Here is a 23,518-nt window from a genome sequence, read left to right on the forward strand (position 1 = left end):
CCTTCAAAGGGAGCACAATCTGGGGCCGGATTGTGCTTGGATCTGAAGATTTGGTCTTCACTCAAGGGTGGCATTATTTCTGTGGAAGGTGGCCTGAGGGCGACTGCCGACGAGATGGGTGCTGAGTAGAAGAGGACTGGGTGTCCAACCCCAGTGCCTGGACTGCCAGGTGATGAGACCGTAGACCATGCCTTGCTTCAGTGTGAGCGAGCCCGGGGGTTTAGAGGCTTGTCGAGATTCCGCCGAATACGAGGAGCCACCTAGGTCCCTTTCTGCAGGAGATTCATCGATGGGCCGATGCTCTCCAGACACGGCAGGCGGCTAGAGGAATGCTTGAACCTTTGGCGAGAGCAGCTGTCTCCAAGTTCGTTGTGGAGTGTGCCCGGGTACAAGTGGCTGAGATTACTCAGATGGATCTGTCATATGGACCTTTGACAGCTCGGCACACTTGGGTCTCTTTTTTTGCTCGTGTAGCATCTCGAACGATGTCCTTCACCTGAAAACCCCCACCTCCGAGTTTTTCTAAGATCAGCTTCAACGGAGACGTGCTTGATGGTGTCAGGAGAGGAGGTGCTGGCTTCGTCATCAAAATCTGGACTCTAAGGTGGTGGCTACTGGAGGCTGCCAGATTTTTGATACCTCAGTTCTAGAGTAGAGTTGAGGGCGGTATGGGCCGGCTTGGGTCATGCTCGGCGAGTGTTGCAGGCTAGCTCAATCATACTTAAGGGTGACTCGGCTACTATGATTGGATGGATTTAGAGTGGCACCAGCGGCGATGGAGGGGGCCACCCCCTGCTTTGGGACATTCGGGCTATCATGAGTGATGGTGTGGCCTTCCAAGCCGAGCATGCTTTCAGAGAGGCAAACGAGACCGCGGACTGGCGGCTTCGTATGTATCCGGTCACTTTGGAGGTATCATGTGGGTTGGGAAAGAGAAGTTTTCTAGAGTGCTCCGAGACTTCTTATTTTTTTGACCTTTATGGATGTATCCGTACTAGAACTATATGAATCATTCGCTTCAGCAAAAAAAAAAAGAGATAGGGAGCTAGAGAGGGAGGAGGAAAAAGCAAAAAAGAGAGAGAACAAGGAGGGAGGTAAAGGGAGAGGAATGGAGGGAGAACAAGGGAGAGGGAGGGGGAGAGAGAAGGGAACCTCTATTTTCAAACGAAATAGGGGAACCCTTGTCTCGATGAGGGCTTCCGGTCCGCCCTCCATGTCTCTTGGCCTTTCTCTCCTCCCTCCCTTCTCTCCTCCCCCTCTCTCTCGTTTCCTCTTTTTCCTTCTTCCTCATCCGATTTTTTGAACTAAGGGGGTAAAATGTGCTAGTTCACCTTTGGTATAGTTTGGTACACCTCGAAGCTAGAGGTTCAGTGTGGTATGGCGAACCTTGCCTAAAGGGTGCCTAGTTAATAGGAGTTAATATAGTGGGAGTTTGGGGCTATAGCTTATCGAGCTTCTCATTCTTTTTCTTGTTGCTTGTATCAGTCATGACCGTTAGTTATCTATCCAAGCTAATGACATGGCAATAAATTATCCATTTTTCTGAAGACTTTTGTGAATATTGTTGCATGATTTTATATTTAAAATACATTTTCAAATTATTTTCTGAAGTTTTCTAAAAAAAATTTTGTTGGAAAAGCTCGATCACTATCCCTCCTTGTTCGTGTCATGTGTGTCTGAATCCTGAAGACTAAATGCATGATGAGTTGCATTTATTAAATGCATGGTTTATTATCAATTTATCATGGTGCTCTAACTACCTTGGTTTCAGCTTGAAATCATGTAGAAAAACCCTTCGTCAAGCTGTCTATACCAAATATTTTCCGATCCGTCTTGGTTGCAGCTGATATCCCATAGATCAGTGTGCTCCCTGTTAAGGTGTATCGCAAGAAAGCTATAAGCTATAAGGCAGATCGGCCATTGCAACGTCGTAAAAGATATTTTCATAAGAACTCCTGCACGAGCGCACCGCACGAAATCTACTTATTTCAAAACGATGAAACCAGATTGGTAACGGAATCCTCTTGGAGCAACAGTTGACGACCGGAGAGTGAGACACCGGATAATATCCATCATCGCATTATATATTCTTTCCAAAATTGGCAACCCAATTATTAGCCGCTGAAACATTTCTACATCCGCTTTATTCTCATGTGCATGTGACGTTGATGAACGAAGGCAGTCATGGTAGAAAAATTTATTGATAGGTTGTAGGCCCACGTACACCATAGACTAGTATTGTCCGGAGGTGTTCGTGGATGAAATTTGGAATTTGAATCCATCAAAATAATCCGACAAGTTTTCCAAAGAGGCCCTAAAAAGGATAGCGGACAGCATGTAATCAATGATGGCTATCATATAGTAAAGCTAATTCCCCTATTTCGTTCAAACAGTCGGCTGGAAGCGGCTCTCTTTTATTGAGAGGGGAGAGTTACAAGGAATCAAGTTGGTTTTGAATCTTTTGATTAATATTTGATCAAGTCGTTGGTTTAAGAGCTCAGAGTCTGCCGGCCAGCATTGCTGGGAGATGTAAGCTCTCTTTTTTAGGAGCCAATAAACAAAGGCCTGTGAATGGAATCTGAACTGTTTGTACTTGAACAGGAATCACGAGGACAGGATTTCATTAATTTGCTTGCCGCAATTACAAACAAACTAAAACAGCTGATCGTTGGTTGAAAATGAACGTTTATTTGCATGATCTTAGCTGTTCTCCTGTTTCTATGCATGTGGTTTTGGTCCAACGGTTGATGGTTACTAATTGGACAGCCTAATTAAGAAGGCAGAAGCGGTTTAGATTACCATTGATGGGATCTGATAGCAGCCTAGCTATGTACCATACGCAATGCTGTTTATATATGAGGCCTGTGGACATACTAATCTCTGGCGACAACGAATTAAAGCGACGAGCATTGCTCAAAATCTGCCATCTTAATTAGTTAACATATTAACGGGACTGCCTCCCAAATTAGTGTGTATATATATATATATATATATATAAACAATACCAAAGGCCTGTGGCTCAGTGAGTTTGGAGGAAGAGAGCGAATGAGACGCAAGCGAAAGGGAACTACCGAGTCCAAGACCCTATCATGGTCTTGGTCTTTGGTTGAAAGCTAATTAAAGTGAGTGAAAGGGTTATAAAGTAGAGCATTTATTTATGAGGTTTTAGGGTTTTGTTCCCCAAGCAGTCATCAAATTGCGTGAAGGTTGGTGGATGGGGATGCATGTGGGGATGGGAGTTGGGACTCCCAAGCGGAGGCTACTGGGAGCGCGGCACCGCACGCTCCTTGGTGCTTGCTAGGTGTCTGTTTCGTCGACAAAGGCGTGGGCAGTCGGACGAATCTTGCTCCATTCCCCCACGCCTCTCCCCTCCCACTTCCTATAAGATGCTCGCCCGACAATCCAACTGCAGGCAATTAAAGGCCATCCTAAGAGATAGAGATAGAGAAGCCTGTCGCTAATTTGTTTCATCAGCAAGTGCCGAAAGAATGAAGCTGAACAGCCAAAGAAAGGTGTCGCATAGAGGGGAAGGAGGTGGTGGGCTGGGCAGAGCTCTGAGAGAGCAGAAGGCCAGGCTCTATATCATCCGCCGCTGCGTCGTCATGCTCCTCTGCTGGCATGATTAACCCTCACACCACGCCGTACGGCATTTTTTTTTTTTTTTTTTTGGTTTGTGAAAAATTCTGGGCAAGGGCAGAGAAGTTTTGGTTAGGCTTTTCTTTGTGCATGCATCGATCCAAATACTAGCTTTTTTTTTTTTATCCTTCTTCTTCTCCTCTCTTTTGGGGTCCACTTGACTCCCGGTCCTTCATTAGGCAGGCGAGGATGGACCGATTTTGGAAAGGATTTATTGCGCTCTTATATTTAAGCATTTAACCATGGTCTCTCCTGCACGCGCATGAATCTCATATGTATATAGATGTCTAGATGCATAAACTGAATGCCGAGGATTTGAATGATTTTTTGAACGAATGATGGATGGGAATGCTGATTTGGTTTGTAGGGGAGAAAAAAAAAAAAAAGAAAAGAAGCTAAAGATCACTTTTCTGCTAGCGATCACCACTCAGTTCACCAGAAGATACGGTCGCCGATGATCGGCTAAGTAGAGGCAGGGCCCAACTAACACCACCGACTTGACCGTGTTTGGCCCTAATCCTTGACTGCCACATCTCGCAGGAACTGAGGTGATCGCTGGGATTAGTCTAGTTTCTAAAGTTGGATAAGATTTTAGTATGTCACTAACTCGTCTATGATTGTATTGACAGCTCTACCTAATTATGAGAAGCTGCTTCCACATAATCTAGCATGTCTAATAAGAGTTTTCTATGACTAGTCTCTCCATTTGCGCATTTTAATCTACAATTACCTCTCACCTTAGCTAATCTGTAGAAGCCTGGGTATTCCCCTCCTGGTCCTCGTCTTCCACAACTAAATCCTGATTCTTGCCGGGCATAGGTTTATGAGTAACTTGCTCCTGGACTAACATCCAGAATGTCCAGGCTGCAAGACGCCATCATCTGCACAAACTATGATCCTGCATGCTGATGCTTCTTTCTGCCAGCAGCCCTCTCAATGTTCCAACTCTTTAACACTGATAAGGGCCAGTGCAATTAGCCTGATTGATTGTTGCACCAAGCACGGATAGGACCTAACTTGTTTTGACTGCACCAACTTAAGATCAAACATAGAGCAGCTCAAACATGTATCACCATTTCACCCCGGGAGAGAAGGGGATAAAAATAGAGTATCTGATGATACCAATAAAATATTTATCAAGATGTTGAGGCTTTCCTTACTCTATATTCCAAACATGAAATGAACATTTTAATAGCGATCTGCATCATCCTAGGAGTTGGACGGATGCCCTTCTTTCTGAAACTTGGTGATCTTATAGTTTGGTGACAACCAAATACTTCCCTCGCTTTGGTTTCAGAAAGCCCTATAAATTGGCTTTAAATATCACAGTGCCAGATTAGGTATGTATGCATGCCGATTCGATATGTATAACACCACATGCCAATTAGGTATGTATAACACACCCCAAGCGTGACTCTTGACCCAACATGATCTTCCATGCGAATGCATAACTCTGGGGAATACAAGAAGAAGCTCCTTGAAGGAAATGACAACCACAGCATGGATGCCTCTCAACATGGAATCAGCTAGTCAATTGAAACTGAACTGGGTGCTCATACTCCATGCATGCTGAACCGAATTGCACCTGGTCACAAGGCACAAAAAGGAATTGATGATTTAATTACATCCTATTTGATTATCAAAAAAAATATTATTGCAAGGTGCTTGGTCAGTTTACCAACAATGAGATCACCAATAAAAAACTTGAATGGCATTTTAGACATTGAACATAAGTTTTCAGAAGGGAAGTCATATGCCAGGTGGCTTTCTTAGCCTCCCTTATATGCAGCATTTCTGGCATATTTAATGCATCACTTGTACGAGATGATGCCCTCTAATCACCTATCTGTAGAATTTTTTTCAAGACAATTCCAGCTTTTTAGCCTCACCCTTGATAAAAATGATGACTTACTTGGAAAGAATTGCATGAGATTGATTCAAAATAAGGCACACGAATCAGTTAAATCTTAAAAGCTAAAGTTATCAGTCAGGATTTAACACTCATCTACTGCTAAACAAGCCAAAAAAATATGACCATTGACAGTAGAGCTAACAATTTACAGGCTGTACGCGTAAACCAAAATGCATAAGCTTCTATATGGAAGCCAACAGATTTATCTTATACCCTATCCGTTAAAAATGCATAAGCTTATATGTGGAAGCCAACAGATTTATCTTATACCCTATCCGTCAACAAAGGCACCACTTCATACGCACCAACCTTATGTCATCCATATCCACATGCGCACATATATTATCGATACTATATTATGAAATGAGAGGAATATGCCAAATAGATTCAATCCGTCAAAAAATGATTCCCGTATTATCATTCTGTTTATTAAAAGATAATGCTGCCTAAATGGGCAATTATGCAATATAGATGAAGAGGCTAATTGTCTAATCTGCCAATCTTTAAACCAAAATCCATCTAATATCTAGCTAGAAACCACTAATTCACTCTCTATCACAGAAATCACCTGCTCTCTCTTAAATGTCACTGAACCCCCACCCCCCTCTCTCTCTTTATATCTCAAATCTCTGAATCCCACCTTAGCCAACATCCTTTCAAATAATGACTTTTCAACAATGATTGACGGGGAGACCTAGGCTTTCATCTAAACCAAACTGATGGTAGCATAAAGCGGGAATGCTACATAAAGGTCCTCTTCTTGGTGGGAGCAGGCAATTCCTTATTTCAATTCTTCTTCACCTTCTCCTAAGTTTCTTCTTTTCCCTTAATTTTGAAGTGTTTCAAGTGAAAATCTTTGCTGGCTTTCTAGGTTTACATTTTTTATCATAGTTATCATGGTCAAATTTCTGAATCAATGATCATAATCCATGTGATCTTAAATGCTTTGCTATTTTCCTTTTTCTTGCTACGACTGATAGCAAAAAAGTTGCTTGGTTTTTGTTCTTTTTGCCTGAATGTTGTTTGGTCCGATTGTTACTCGTGACTTTAACAAATGTGTAGCATGGCACAATTTATAGCTTACTCATTAACAAGATAACACAAAATTTCTTACTATGCATAATGAAGAAAGATGATCACACCTTTCAGCTCTTGTTGATCCTTTTTGAAGTCAAACTTGAGGTTGTACTGAAGTAAAAGATGAATGTAGCTCATGACTTCAAAGACAGGTTGACAAAATGAATGCTCCTAATCAGCAAGGCTGCATGACTGCCAACTGAAATTCAGAATAATCAAGACATATACAGTAAAGGAAGGGGCAAAAATGATTTCGCATTCTAGAAATTCAAATATGCTTACCCTGTCTTAACCCAAATTGGAACAGAACAGCAACAGAGTGGCTGTAAACAAATTTTATGTTCTAAGATGGCCTGGCATGGATTTCCTTCAGTTACAAGAGAACCCAGTTTAGTAAGAACTATCGCAAATTAAAACCTCAGGATAGTTGTAGAGGCAAATTGATAGACATGATAAATCCACATTGCGCAACATCAAATCTTTATACTCACCAACAATGTCAAGAAAATCTTTGTTAACTCATTAACGAAGAAAGCCAGCAACTTCACTTTTGCTGCTCTTTACAGTATAAAACTCAAAATTCTAGGCTATATACATGTGTGCGTACATGCATGACTGTGTATACATATAAAATATTATATATCTACAAGCACATACCCCATAATAGATGGGATGGTTCTTTCAGGCAAAACATAAGAATTATTAGCATAAATGGTATGTATCTCAGTAAAATTTTCAATTCACTTTTCATATGAATGTGCCAGGAGATGTTGCAATATTTTATACATTAAACTTTGCAGATTGCTATGATATGATACATATGTAGCAAAACCAAGCTCAAGCCATGCTCAAATTATAATCAAGCCAAGCTTGGTTCAATTGTAGTCCAAGCCTAAATTCTGAATCTAAGCTCGATCAATTAATTTGAAACCATAATCAAGCTGTTCATGAACAGCTTGGGGAATTGTCAAAGAACTGGCAAGTATCTGAAATCTTTTTTAGGCTTTTATGTGCATACATATGTACATATCTATGTACAATTTAACCACAAGCACGTTATGTAATGCAGATGCATATTTTGGACCTACTTGCATGCATATCTACTTGCATACATTCGCACATACTAGATTTGCATGTGTATACATATATAGATATGCACGTGTGTGTGTGGGTGTGTGCATGCGTGGGTGTGGGTGTGTGCATATGTGGGTGGGTGTGGGTGTGTGTGGGCATGCATGCCCATGTGTGTGTGTGCATAGGTGTGTCGGGTGTGTGCGCGCGTGCAGGTCTGCGGGTGGGTGTGCGCATGTGCATCTGTCTGCATGCATGTGTGTGTGTGTACGTGCACGTGGGTGTGGGTGTGCATACGCGCAAGCATAGGCATGTGCGTACGCACGTGTGCAAGTGCACAGAGAGCAGACACACACATGCAATCGCACATGCATTTAGACAACACAGACATGCACAACATGCACACATCTGCACCCAAACTAGCACCATGCATGCGCCGTATGCAGACACACTAATGCACACAGAAAACTTGTGGACATACATGTATGTCAGTACACCCATGACCCACTTACACATTGCTCATGCACGCAAACACAAATAGGCATATATATACATATAATTTCACCTAAGTTTAGTGCATAGAACTCAATTTTATGAGAGATACTCATTAATCAATTCAAACAATCCAATACATCAATGACGATATAGAATGAACAAATTCAAACAAAATCTTTCTATTAACAAATAATAACTAAATATATATATTTATACTTTGGAGTTGTATGTATTATAATATTTAGACAAAATTTGTATTTACATATTAAGCTTGATCAAGCCAATTGCATGTAAGCAGGAAATTTTCAAAAAATCTTAGCATTATATAAAAGCGGTATATTTCCCGACCCCAACTTTACAATTCCCATGATGACCCTAACTAGATTTCTCCACCAGACTTGAACCATGCTAAACTTTTATAAAGGGGATTCTAAGAATTTTGGTCTCTTAAGGAGTATAAGTTGCAATTCCCATGATTCTGTGAGTAATAGGAGTCCCACAACCTCCAAAATCCAAATTCGTACTAGTTTTCGGAATGCAGTAAAACTTTAAAGCTTATCTAGATTAAGAATGTAATATAGCAAATATGTCTTAAATAATTTCATAAGGAAGGCACATTAGCAGCTAATCTTTAGCAGCCATGTGCACTTGCAGACGTATTATAACTAGTATAACTATAAATATTAAATAGTATTAACAAGGATAATTGAATTTCTGTCCTCACTTCAAGAGGATGCACAAGTGTAACAGTAAACTGAAAATCATGTTATCAGGCATACCATCCATATTAGCTTGTAATAATTGGAAAACAATGCCATTAGGACTTAGTACCACTAGTAAAGAAAATCTTTGTGTATACTTCTAAATTTAAATCAACAAAGTATCATAGGAATATTGAAATTTACCACAATAACTTATCAACCGCCAACAGTCTCAAGCTGTGGCATATGCAAATATGCTTCCTGCAGACAAGAACCAAAATTGTTAAACAAATTGTCATAAACAATTTTAGCAAAATGGGACTGTTCATACATCTAGAAAAAGAATTCTGAAAGCAGGACAAAGTTGTTGGCAAATCAAGTTGCTGATGAGCACAAGTAGATACATGCATCTTACCTTGACCAAGAATGAGAACTGCATTTGCAGAAAGGGGTAGAATGTCCTGAATCTTTTCACTCGTAAAGATTGCTTCAATAGCTAGAAGGAAAATGCAATAGAAGAAAAAAGTTTTCATTAATGGATTAATAAAGAGAACTCCATGAATATAAGAGATGACATAAAACACTTAAATTGGGTAAGATAAATCACAATATACAAAGATCCGATTCTATCAAAAGCCACGATTGCAATTTGAGACAGAGCAGCCCCATGAGCTCATATTCTATAGCATCAAATATAAAAGGTCCACAGCAACAGTACTGTAATATTGCTTATCCAGATAATGCAAGTAGGAGATTTTGGTTCTATGATGATCAAAAAAACATGTAGAATATGTTTCTAGTGATCAATAATCAAAATATAGCTTCTAACAGCTTACAAATGTTAACTAATCATGAAATTGATTTGCAAGACCTGAGATCTGAACTGCCTTCTGTTTGCTTTCATTCTTATCATTCTCACTGACAGGACATTCAATATCAGCGATTGACATCATATGCACTGAATATCCACCATCTGATACCCAAAAAACTTGCATCTCTGTAAAATTAATGATAGTGTATATTATATAATATGAACTATGAAGCATGGAAATACAGATGCACAGACACAAAAATTAAGGCATACTTGTAGAAATGTCAGGAAGAACAGCCAGCATTTGCACTTTCATGGTGTGATCCAGATGGTTCATATGAGCATCTTTGGGAGTTACAGGGCACTGGGCAGTGCCCTCTGGTGCCTTGACAGTATTATGCATGCTTAAAACATGCAAATCCCCAGCAGAATCTAAGATCAAAAACTTCTTCTGAGACAGTGCATGAATGGAGACTGCTTGTGCTGATGCCAGAACTCCCATAGCGTTTTTAGAATTTTGGACGTCACCAGAACAAGTCATCACCACAAAAAATGAGTAATCACTTGAATTTTGACTCAGTCTCAGAGTCTTGAGCTTATCTGCAAGTAAGATGATACGGCACAAAGAGATTAATTGAATGAAACCATCAGTAACAGTTACAAGGTGCGAGCTAATAGAAAAATAACAGCATAATTTCATTCAGACAAGCCGTAGAATTCTGAAATCTTTTATCTCATACAAAACATTTATAATAAAATCATAGGTTAAAAGGGAAACTAGAGTTCCATATTAGCAATAGATTTCACCATACTGAAAGTAAGGATATTATCTGCAGCTACCCATTCTATTTTCTCGTTGGGGCTGTTTGGAGCCCTGAAGCTCAACCTGCAAATCAAGTGGCATGCAACTTGAGCTGCAAGTGGATTGAGTTGCCACAAGATCACTACAGGTGTCAGTAGGGGGTCACAAGCGAGAGGCACTGAGCCACAGGGTTCAGGAGCAAAAGGCGCAGCGGCATTCCAATCTCTCTCTCCCCCTCTTTCTTCCTCAGCTCTCCTCCTTGTCACCTTCTCTAGTCCTGGAACTCCTAAACCGCACACCACAACCCAAGCCCTGGAATACTGCAGCTCTAGTCCCAGAGCTAGGAGGTATCGCGGTTACCCCGTTAGCCGGATCCTGTTGATGTGGACAGCACCCTAGCCCCAACGAACTTGTGGACCAACAAAACGCCTCCATGGCCATCATCATCGACCAGGGCTTCCCCTAGGTATTGCTGTGGGATGGGTCATGTGCCCGCCTCCCACTACTCCCACACCATCATCTCCTCTCTTGCCGGTGAAGGGGGTGTGCACTAGGGGTAGGAGGCCAGAGTAGGGAGATGGTGGTAGGAGGGTGGGGTTGATGGTGGAAGCACTCGAAGGAGGGGTGCACGGAATAGGAAGCGTCGAGAATTAGGGGGATGTCGAAGGGCATGGATAAGTTGGGGGAGTAGGGGGTGGAGGAGTCAAGAATGCAAGATGCATGAAGGCTAGGGCTTAATATCATGAGCCTACAGCTTGTCTCACAGCTGATTTGGCTGCACGTTGATTTACGGCAAAAACAGGCTGAGTTGCAGGGGCCCTACAGCTTGATCTGCATCTTGCAGTCCAACTTCAGACCTCCAAACAAGCAGGTTGGCTCCGATCCTTAGCTGGACCTGCAATGCAGGTCAAGCAGTAGGCCTCCAACCAGCCCTTTAATTGAAAATTACTCAATTACCATGGAGACCCAACCTCAACATTACAATGTTGAGTTCAGTGTTGAGCACAATATTTTCATAAGAAAGTTATTCGAGTAGAAACCATAAGCAATCATGCATTTTTTGTCCAAGAGAGCACAAATATGAAAGAACAGATAAAGCTCACTTGGAAGTACAAGACTGAAATCGAATGCCTTTCACTCATAAAAGATTGAGAAATGCCTATAATGTTCAAATGGCATATATTATTATTGAAACATGGCTTAGAAGATCACACTGTGCTGTCTCAACCATATATCTAGCAGAGCAGACTAGCCAGGTCAAGATGTTGGACAATTTTGTATCCAGTAAACACTAAGCCTTATGGATTAGTATGAGATATACATATTGACATGGCTAATTACTTTTAAGAACCTAACCTACCTCTTCACTATGCTAATGCTTGGAATGGTTCTACAAAACTCATTGGTTGTTCTTTGTCAAATCATTTTGCCACCATTGAACAGATGAAAAGAAGCTTTTTTGGAAAAACAACAGTGCATCAAAAATCAGATTACAATTTGTTGAGTGGTTGTACAGTTTTTTTTGCCAAATTTTATTGAGCCAAAATGGTACATCTGAACTAAGAACTTTTTAGGTCTTAGTATATTGTCAATTAATAAATGACCTGCCTTAAAAAACATGATATAAATTTCACACCATGCAGAAAACCCTAGAGAATCACACGGTTGATGGAATCCATCAATCTAATGGTTCTTCAAAATGAAATATAAAGACTCAGGAGATAAGATAAAGTGGATTGACGGCTACGAGAAGAAAATGGAGGAAATCAAGGAAGAAATCAATGACGTGATAAAAGTTGCAAGGCGTCAGAGCAATGCAAAAATACTAAGGACACCAAAAAAATGAATTCTTGAACCATTGCTGACCCATTTATGCTTTAAGAAATCAGGGATATCCGCATGCTTGCTTTGAAATCTAAAACCCATCAGACTCTTCATGGACAGCAACAAGCAGGAAACATACTCCTTGGACAGCAAACTGATGAAGCTGAGCACAGGGAAAATTATTGGAGTAATTACGATAATCCTGGACAGCAAGATTAAGGGTCTGAAGCACATCAACAGCAAGCAGTAAACTGCAAATTGGAGTAATTACGATAATCCTGGACAGCAAGATTAAGGGTCTGAAGCACATCAACAGCAAGCAGTAAACTGCAAATTTGGAGAAGCATCGATCTTTTCTTCTTTTTCTAATTCTGCTCTAGTACTGGTTATATATTGCAAGTATCACTAGTAAGTACAATTCTGAGTTATAAATATTCTCATATGTACTCTTTCAACATTTCTCCATTTTTGGTTAAATTTTTAGCTTGCATTCCTTTTCAATTTAAAAATTTTAAAAATTTGGATGTTAGATTTTTATTATATTTATGATTTACTTTATTCTTAAAATTTTTACATTTTTATTTGAGCTTCTATGTATTCTATTAACTTTATTAAACTTTTGGGACTATTAGCTCTCTATAAACTTCATTAACTTCAAATTTATGGGGTTTTTTTTACTTATGATAATTTCGTCCTTTTTTCTCTTTCTACATTTCATTTTCTAAGTTTACGTCCCTGGACCTGAATTTTTTAACCAGTATTTGTTGGCAGAAATCAATTCCCTTCAAGTCTGATTGGATAAGGATGCAAATAGATTGGTTTGACTTAGGCCTATCTTAACAGAAATCTAACATGTATTTGCATCAAATCTGAGATTAACTGACAAGTATTCACTCAAATCAAGACTCCTATTAAGATTTGGACTGGGTCTCACGTCAAGAGGCTAGAGTCGGATACTTTCTATAATTAATTTTTGCTGATAGAATTGATTTCCTCGAGTAAAATCAGAATGAGGTCCAATTCTTCAAGATCCTTATCCATCCGAATTGGAAGAAATGTGTTTATCTTGGACTCAAGCTCAATTATAGGTCTTTGCCTTGGAATCGGTAGGGTCTAAAGTTCGACTGAATTTCTGACAAGTCCAGCTGAATATGAGTCTAAGTTCAGCTCAATTTTTGATAACTGCAACAGCCCAGGTTGAACCATATCTGACCAAGCCAAACAACTGACAAAATTTCATTTAATCTGAAGAGTATTTGACTTTGATTTGATTCAACTCAATATGTTTCCGTTATGGTTGTTAGACCTACGTAATACATTTGTAGATATCATGAGTTAAGCCATCCTTTTGTCTTTTCTTTTACTAGGAAGAGTAACAAAAAGGATGATGTTTAATAAGACAGTTTCACTTTCAGGACGTTTCTACTTGCACGGCTGTAAATAATGAGTTACTACATGTTTTTTACCTTTGGTTTTCTAGTTGACTGTGCCCTATTCCCCATGTATTTTTTTTACATTATCTTTCTCATGCATTGCACATGTAATTTGCTTGTTCATGACCAAATCAAAATTGCATTAAATATCAACCATTAGATTCATGTACAAGAACCAAGATCGGTCCTAAAGCTCATATGTAAAAAAAATCTGAAACCATGATAACACATCCAAAATGACTTCCAAACAATATTGTTGCCTATCACTCTCAGTCCAACATTATTAAAGTTGCCAATGATGTTGTTAACCAACCTTCATGTCTATGGTGGATCCTGCATAAGCAAGTTTCCCAGGGGTGGGTGGGTGGGCATGACATTATTTTCAGTTTCTGTCCTGCTATACTTAAATACAGGTTTCTTATTGAGTTCGTCAATCAATGCATGTTCTGCTATAAGGATTTCTTTCTTTTTTCAGACTAAACTAACACCAGAATTATAAAGAACATAATTTTATGAATACACAATGAAAAAAAATACAACATTATCAGCAACTACTAAAACTTGTTTAAACCATCAGGAGGGTGTTCATGTGACTGAACCGAGAATTCTAGATTCAAGAAGTTATTAAGGGGGAAAAACTAGTAAATTGAAGGAGGAAAATATATGTTGATCTTACAATTTTGATGTAGGACAAGAATGACATGTTATTGAAGAAATATGAAAGAATATGAATTGATCCCGTACATCCAACATGCTAAGCAATATTTCATCCCTTGAAGAGACTACTGCCATCAATTATCATATCCCTCCACTTGCTCATCCCTTAAAGTGACCACTGCCACCAATTGTATATCCCTCCACTTGCAACTACACTCCATACCACTCCTTCCCAAGTCAAGTGCCAAATCTTAGTGTTTAAAATGGTTTGAGTCCGTGGACATTTGCCTTGATCTCTTCCATAAACTGGGATGGTTGAATAGAAGAGACTTTTGAAAGAGAGGAAGAAGGTTCCCTTTTATATAGAAGAGGAACTATCATGGAGACGCCTGGATTAAAGAAAGATGAATCCTTAAGGGGATCGATCAAATCGCACATCCAAATATTAATGAACCAAAAAAACTACTTTACTGGGCTTCTTTTGGGATCTTATTTCATGGAAATCCAACTCCTTTTAGTGGCCAATTATGACAGACTCTGGGTAGAGAAGACATCTAGCCAAAAGCAGGGAAAACTGTGGACCGTTTAGATATCATCAGAAATAGGGGAAATACCAATAACTTTAAGGGCATACGATAAAAAATTCAGGGAAAAGGGAGTCAGCAAGATTTTTGGAGAGGGACGCTACTAAAACTTTTAAGTGGGGCATACCAGGCCCCCTTGCTTCTAACATTCTAGCCGCCAACACTATAAACAGCCTAGAGCCCCAAACTCTACCTTGTTAACAACTTCTATTACTGACATCACCAACATACTATGGTTGTGTTTGGAGGTTTTAGATTTTAAAAATCATGATTCTTTTTTCTTTTTATGAATTTGAAATTTTCAGATTTTAAAGATTAAGATTTTTTTGGTGATGTTTGGTTGTCAAATAGAGAGATTCAAAAATGGAAAAGATTAAAGGTAAAAAAAGAGAGAAAAACGTGATAATGAAAAAAAATCTACTAAAAGTAGATATTTCCAATTTTGTGATCATGGGACCCTTTTAAGATTTCATCGTACAACCAAACACCCCATATGACAAAGACATGATTAATAATTTCAAAAAATAAAATCCATGATATTTTGATACATCCAAATGCACCCTAATGCTTAAGAAAATAGTAAATTGCAAAACTCCTATATAAACATTGTTCAGTGTTATAATTATCAGCTCATACCAGCCCCATCCCATGAATAACATCGACCACCATCATATTACATGCAAAACACATATCTCTATATTTTGAGATAAAATTGGAAAGTTTTCAAGAATAATTATGATCAAATAGGTCAACTATAAGACTCTTCTTGAATAAATCTTTACCCATTTGTAAAACAACCTTATTTTGTATTCTCAACACAACAACTCCGAGACTGTTTGTGATTAACAACCCTAGTTAGACTTCAAGTCCATTCTAATGTAAATTATGGGGCATTCACTAATCAAAATGATTAATTGCCTCTTATTTGATCTTTCCCTTATAATAACTCTTTCAATTGCATCTGAGACTACAATCCAATCCACATTTAAGACCAAGAACTTCAAGTGTTCATGGCCCAAGCCGACCAAGGCATGGACATGCTGCATGCCACACAATTCCAAAACATGGCATGAGCATGAGCACAATAGCATAGCATGGTACAAATGGCAAAAGCACAGGACTTTTCAGATATTTCTAAGTTTGATACTTTAAGCTTTTTCTTAGGCTGCTAAGAGCCATTTCTTGCATTAATTAAACCCCAACATTCATCATACAATCAAGAATATAGGCATGTATGCATATTGAATATTGTATAGTGTGTTCTTTAAGCCCATATAGCATTCTAACACTGTGCTATCATAAGTTTATTGACAACGCTTGGTTTGAAATGGAAGTAATCATTCATGAAATTATGGATGCAAAAAATTTGGAAAACTAAGATTTGAAAACAATTATGTATAATGCTTGTTAAAGTGTTGGCTGCTGATTGGCATTATATTTAATTAAAAAAAAATGGAGACCAAGATATTAGACTTCTCTTACCAGGTCTCAAGTCTTAGTGTTGTTTGGATATAATAAAAAGAGCTTTTAAGATTTAAGGCATTTATATTATTTAAAAGTAGCAAATCTGACCCGAACCCAAAATCTAAAACTTGTTCTTGAGTTGGAAAATTAACTTTTTCTTTTGATAGAATTTAAATTTCAAAAAAAAATTATCGAATTAAAATAGGGTGCAGTTCCTTATTTATATGTAAAATATTAAGTAAATGGAATACTTAAAAGATATGTATCAAGAAAAGGTTTGTTTTACCCACATGTTGACTCATAGCCTTATCCTAATCAACACGCATCTCCAATCAATGTTTGTCGCCTCGATACTGGACCCTGCATAAGTACCAACCTAGTACAGTGTTGCTATGCCCAATAAAGGAGCCAGTTCGGCAGACTGAGACTCAGTATGCCCCCTTACCAAGTCTTTATTCGGTACCAATACCATACGCCCGATATGGGGTGGTGCGCATAGGTACGGCTAACCTTGATCTTTAAATTGTGGAAAACCAAAAAAAAGTATAATAGTCATAGGCTTGGTGCCGAAAGTAACTAGCAAATGATTCAGTACGAGTTAATACCAAGCAATATTTAGAACTTGCGCAGAGCTCAACATAGATCCCATGCCTAGTATCAGCATGAGACTGCATTTTAAATCTCTGTTTATGATTGTTCTTCATACGATATGTTAGTCGTGAAAAATATTACTTTAAAAGGAAGATGGAAGGATCAACAAATGAGTTTGCAAGTAAAAGTTTTGTGCCATGCAAGTGTGGAAATTAAGAATTTGCATACTGGCTATTAAAATCCCTTCTAAGCATTTCGGCTTGCAGACTTATCATGTTAAATGACTGCATTAAGTAGCCTTTAAAATCATGAAGTGAATATCTCCCTATATTTAGAATTATAATTAAAAGTTTAAACCGAAATGTTTATATCAAATGGACATATATAGTATGAATCATACTGATATGTAGTATGCTTAAGGCTCGAAGTCCACTATTCATTGTTCAAATATCAACTGCAAGAAGGATTTAGGATTACTTTCAAGCCTTCATCATTTGGAGTTTGTCTCTAGATTATCAATGATCGATTTTGATAATCTCATTTTATTTTGTACGAGGCAGTGACCAATCAATCGTATCGGTCGTATTCTTGAATTTGGAATGAAAAGAGGAGTAATGCTTCCTAGCACGGGACACGGAATAGGCAAGATAAGCTCATAAGGTTTTTAAGATAGAAAGGATGATTTAGTTTCTCACACGATTGAGAACAAAAGCTGCTTCTATCATTTTTGCCTTGAGATTTATTTAAGGTGTTTTAGTGTATCCCTTCGGTGATTAAACACTGTAGCTTACAGTTAACATATGCTAGAGCAAATTTGGTAATAAACATAAAAAGGACCACATCACATCCTAAAAATGGTGCAAGAAATGTGTACATATATAGGGCAAAATGGTTTCTAAGAATGATAGAAGAAATATGTGCATGCCAAGCTTGACAAATAAGCAAGATATTTTACTTTAGAACTGAAAACTTCTATCTGCTTTCATTGTATTATTTGTTGCATACAAGAAGTGTTTTGTGGCCCAACCTTAGTACACAAAGAAAAAAAAAAAGGCTCCATGACCACGTCATGAGGGTTTGGTTATTTATATTGTAACACCTGCGTCACGCCAATCACTTTGTGCCATATGATGAAGAGCTTTCTCTAGTACCATGGCTTAGCCCCATAGAATTTCTCAATCAATATAAATCCATATATTTGAGGTCAATACAGCCTATGCAGGCAAAAATATGACAAAACATACAGCACATAGTCACTAAAAAATCATAAGACAACGTCCACAATTTCATGAGGTACCCAATATATGTTAGTAGTTTCTTCTTTTCCTTTTCCCTTTTGAGAATAACAGCGGAAGCACCACATTTCTGAGTTCAAAACGAAACTCATTCCTAAAGCGAATGCTGAGGAGAGATGTGCAACCTCAGAGCAGAGCCCCACTGGCTACATCAAATAATATTTGTATTTTTGTACCATAGTAATGATTCATCCATTTGTTTCCAATACTAGGAGTCCATCAGGTGAACTGTATGGCAAGATTTAATGATGATTCCAGTCCTTGCTGTAATTATTTAGGGCTGTTCTGCATGCAAATTCCAGCTCGATGATAAAAATTATTAAATATGCTGACTATCGCAAACTATGATCAAATTCTTCTTAGATTCTGATGCGAACTAGCCAGCAGAATGAAATGAAGGGAAAAAATTACTTACAGGAAGCGCGATCTCCGGCTGTCCCTTTTTCCACTACACTTTCCAATTCAGCACCTCTATCGTTGCAGCAACAACCAGCCTCAGGTCTCGGCAGCTTGCCAGCAGCAAGAGATGGCGGACCACTCCTGGCAGAGCTCGGAGGAACGACCACCCCGTTTAAAACACCCTTCTTGCATGCATCCACAACTGAATCAATGCCCTTAGCTGCACTGAGCCTTTTCTGCCCCACACCGCCACGCCTCGCAACCCTTCCTTCTCCCTTAATCAAGGGCCTCAGAAGGAAGACCCTAACCCCATCCATCTCCCCAAGAAGCAGAAACCCCATCGAGACGGCGACCGAGTAGACCGGCAGCACGAGGTCAACGACCGCACACTTCATCAGATCGACGGCCGGATGACCGCCACCGCCGTCGTCAGGGTCGCCTGGCAGACGGGCGACGAAGACCCAGATCTGGTTGGCGGCGAGGGAGTGGAGGACGAAGACGTTGGTGGAGGCGGCGAGGCGAACGGAGAGGCCGTGGGGGAGGGGGAGGGCGAGGGCGGAGCGGGCGCGATCGCTCTTGAAGTTGAGGCGCGCGGGGGCGAAGAGGTCGCAGGAGAGGAGGATCCAGGCGCGGAGTTGGACGGCGGAGCCGGAGGCGAGGGGGGAGGCGGCGAGGAAGATCACGTGGCCGGCGGCGGCGGGGGAGGGGAGGAGGCGGAGGAAGCAGGCGGCGGTGGAGACGGGAGGGACGGCGGTGGGAGGGGGAGGGGAAGAGAAGGGGGAGAAGGAGGGGTAGAGGAGGCATGAGGAGTCGGAGAGCATGAGGGCGAGGGAACGGGAGGAGGGCTCGAAGAGGAGGGTGGAAACAGCGGGCGGGGGCTGCGGCTGGGTCTTGGGGAGGAGGTCGACGAGAGTACGAGCGTGAAGCCGCATAACAACCTCCTCTGTCGGCGCGGCGAACTTAATTTGTCTTCTTATCCCACAGCTCCATCTACGATGATTTATATAGGGCACCGCTTAACATATCCCATACCACAACATGCCTCCGCGTGGTGTCATCGTCCTCTCTTCGGCGAGTATGGAGACGACTCCCGTTATTTGTTTTCCTCTCAGAGGGACTCCTTTCTGTACTCTTTAGCCGAGTCAAACCCCGAATTAAATCTGGAATAGTAGTACTGGTGCCATGGGACTCCCACTTTCTGCACCCAAAAGAGGACACAAATCCCATTATCCTAGGTTTTTTTTTTTGGGATAGGTATTATCCTAGATAACCCGACAGAATACTTATCCTTGAAATATTCTCAATCCCTACTTGGAAATCCATTTTTTTCATTGTCCAAACAGCTGGAAATATTAATTTTCCAAAAAAAATATTTTTTTTCATGCTTTCTTTACGACAACCAAACATACTCTACTGTAATAGAAGGTGGGAATAATATCAGTAGTCTATTCTAGTTCAATTTATCTTTTGAGTGCGCCCTCTTTTAAATTGTGAATTTAACAAATTTTAGCAAATTCAGGAAAAAAATAATTTTTTTCAAGAATTGTAAACATAATATTTTCAACAAGTGAGCATATTTGAAAGAATTGTAAACTTTGAATACTAGTAACTTATTGAAGAAAAACCTCGAATAGTAAGATATAACTATTAACCATGTTGCATTTCCTCTTCTAGTTTTAGATTTAGCTTGTCTCTTTTAATTTTGAGTTTATAAAAGCAGAAAAAATTATTAGAATCTTCATTATCTTATCCAATTCTTAATGGTTGTTGCTATGCATCCAAGCATGGCAATTAGCACCCTAGCTAGTCATTTGCTCATAAGCAACCAACATTTGTTACTGGTAATACACTTCTAGCATAAACCTACTTTCATGGTGCACCTTAACCTTGACATAGCATTCTCGAGCCCAATATGCGCAAACACCAATTAAATAGTAATTTTTAATTATGTTTGAAGTTGTCTTAGGTCTACACATAAACATTGGCAAAGGTTCCCCCATCCTTAGGCAAAGATAGCACTCTTAAACATTGTCTTGCTCATATTTCCGATCACAAACATAGTAATCTTTCATTTGTTTCAAACTCCTTTTTTGGGGTAATGATTAATTTCAAACTTATTAATTTAAGTAAGCTCATTAATAATATAGATCGCAAAATGATTGCTAGAGGAGAATTTCTTGCTGCTTGAGGGATGACCATTCCCGTCAACTTGTTTCTCTCTCCTCTTTCGCAATATATTATTTATATATAATTTCTTATGATGAGCTATTGGCATTAAGTGGATTAACAAAACGATGGTTGGCCTTCTCCAAAAGATGGAAAGCCTTTATGCCAAGGGATTCCATCTTGTTTACAAGAGTCAGTGTTACAAATATCAATTTGAGGGCAACTTAAGCATCTAGATATTTGACAAATATCTCATCAACCAGTTCCTTTTCATGCATTTTATATATTCAGATAGGGGAACAAGTCTGCTAACTAGGTAGCATTTCATCATACCATTCACTATCTACGGATTTCTATTATTGATTATACTTTATAATTTAGACTGTTTTTGATTTTGCTGGATCGATGTATTTGAGTTGTATCTCCATCTACCAAAAGTAAAAAAGCAACTTAAGCATCTGAGATCTGTCCCCATCCAATTTTGTAATTCTTAAAAAATGAAAGTGATAAGAGTCTTTTAGTCTACTAGTGATCCTGAAAAACTAAAGAAGGTGTCATCTTATTAATCTAGTAAAGTCCCTGATAGTTGAACTAAAATCGAATCCTTCTTTCGCCATGTTTGAGAGATATGGAATATTGATATATAGGAGAGGGGATACACCTTGGTTTATAGCTTATTGCTTACAAGCTCTTCTTTCAAAAAAAAAAAAAAAAAAACCTACAATAGTGCCTCTATGTTATCTTTGCACAATTTGCTTAATTCTTTTGTACACTAATGGCATCAATAAAATGATAAACGTTCCCACTAGAGAAAAGCACATAAGTCTAACTAGCACAGGGCATGAGGATAAATTTGTCAATTTCTAGTATGACTAAGTTATAAACTTGGTAATACTGGAGCAATATAGTCGAAATCATATATATTTCCTATGGCATATTTTTATTATAAGAAAATCTAGAAAACACAAGAATAATTAAAATAATGGTTAATATCTGGTACCTTTTATTTTAGAGTTTGTCTCATTTGTATTGGCTTATGATTCAAGCTCAAAACATATAAATACTTGTAACTCTGAATACAAATCCAAATTTGACTTTATGTATTATTATCGGATTTGGATACAGATCTAGTTCCTAACACATCTATAGATTCTCAATGATGGGTAATCTGCCTCATCATTATGCAACACTACAAACTGTTGTAATAGAAATAGATAATCAGACATGCTCTACTCCGGTATATTCAAGTAAATAAAAGATGCAAAACTAATCGCCAAGGAACCGATTTCAGTATTTGACGGTAGAAAGTATTCTAAATATTTTGTTGGATGACAATTTTTACGCAATCAAGCAGACTTTGACTAGAGATATTGAATAAAACAAGCACTATGGTATGCTAGATTTGAGAGAAACAAAAAAAAACTGCCCCAGATCACCGATAAACTCTCTACTTGTATGCATGAAATTTCTGTAATTACAATGCTCACATTCTCGACCTAAGCCGTCGACCTAATCACCGATAAACTCTCGACTTGAACGGGCTCTCTTAACCTTTTATCTTTGGTAGCAAAATTTTGTTGAAGCATGGAAAGAAACTTCTTTGGAATATTGATTCATATCAATTCTTCCATGCAAAGATGAGTAAGGTAGTTGATTTTGCTTTGTTGCAAGTTACAATGTTGTTTACAGTACATCTAGTTAATTAGCATTGAAATTGATTTTCATAAGAGTGGAGGGTCAAATAAGCTTATAGCCTTCATATTTTGCTGGTTTTGGGTTGAGTTGGGGTTTCATATTCCTCCAAAACCCAAAGTTGCATGACATTAACTGAGACTCTAGATTTCAATCTTAGCCCTGCATCAGATGAGATTTGGAGCAGTATAAGATCTTAAAATCATTACCACTAATTTCATGAATCAAAAGAAATGCAGGCCATTTGTGACATTGACTTTTTTCACTCAGAATTTAGGACATTGCATATCAAAATTGCTAACATTCGATCACCATGCTAAATGAACAATTATCTGAAATGCCAGACTTATATTTAAGAAGTACTCTTTGTATATGTACACTTATCAACTACGAGGCCAACAAGCCTGACTGGCTTCCTTAGTTCGAGAAACAGGAGGAGGGAATTGAAAATCAATAAGGAGAATGTTCCACTTGCTCTTTTGCATCATACATATATACACATAGAGAGTATTAGGCTGGAATGCTTCTGAAAGTATCTGACTATAAATACTTTCTAATGGAAATCAATAAAGAGCATCTTAAAATGAATATCAATGATGTTAATCACAATCTAAGATATACAAAATACTTGGTACTAAATATTATTCAGTAAATAATAAATGGAATTCTCTTACCAATGCATTTATTCAGCAAATAATAAATGGAAACTATAAAGCTTGTGAGCAAAAACATATAAACTTTTAATTTGAACATACTTTTAATTTGCAATTCCCAACTGTGCATCTTGATCTAAAGTAAAATATGACATGAAACCATTGAAATTGTTAGTTTCATTTTAATTTGATACATAAATAAAAGATCATAGAAATTTGTGATTTTTGGTTTCTGCTAATTTTATATATCATATA

The 23,518-nt window shown here is 38.7% G+C and overlaps 2 protein-coding genes across 4 annotated transcripts; one reads left to right on the plus strand and one right to left on the minus strand.

Annotated features, from left to right (window-relative positions):
* Positions 1-3,031: 3,031 nt before the first annotated feature.
* LOC103708195 lies at positions 3,032-3,953 on the plus strand. Its single transcript, XM_026805058.2, has one exon. The coding sequence runs from the start codon at positions 3,489-3,491 to the stop codon at positions 3,624-3,626; it is 138 nt and encodes a 45-aa protein (XP_026660859.2). The 5' UTR covers positions 3,032-3,488; the 3' UTR covers positions 3,627-3,953.
* Positions 3,954-4,707: 754 nt separating this feature from the next.
* LOC103708211 lies at positions 4,708-19,936 on the minus strand. Of its 3 annotated transcripts, none has more exons than XM_039125718.1 (8): positions 18,769-19,931; positions 9,977-10,303; positions 9,764-9,889; positions 9,308-9,388; positions 9,097-9,153; positions 6,908-6,992; positions 6,691-6,817; positions 4,708-5,221 (listed from the first exon to the last, which is right to left on the minus strand). In XM_039125718.1, exons 1-5 carry the CDS (start codon positions 19,682-19,684, stop codon positions 9,125-9,127), a joined length of 1,479 nt encoding a protein of 492 aa, XP_038981646.1. In that variant the 5' UTR covers positions 19,685-19,931; the 3' UTR covers positions 4,708-5,221; positions 6,691-6,817; positions 6,908-6,992; positions 9,097-9,124. The 3 variants fall into 3 exon arrangements, with proteins under 3 accessions (XP_038981646.1, XP_026660858.2, XP_038981647.1); XM_026805057.2 differs by having other exon boundaries at positions 6,691-6,824; XM_039125719.1 differs by lacking the exons at positions 4,708-5,221; positions 6,691-6,817; positions 6,908-6,992 and having other exon boundaries at positions 9,122-9,153; positions 9,729-9,889; positions 18,769-19,936.
* Positions 19,937-23,518: the final 3,582 nt, after the last annotated feature.

This window comes from Phoenix dactylifera, chromosome 4 (genome assembly GCF_009389715.1).
Source record: "Phoenix dactylifera cultivar Barhee BC4 chromosome 4, palm_55x_up_171113_PBpolish2nd_filt_p, whole genome shotgun sequence".
NCBI lineage: Eukaryota > Viridiplantae > Streptophyta > Magnoliopsida > Arecales > Arecaceae > Phoenix > Phoenix dactylifera.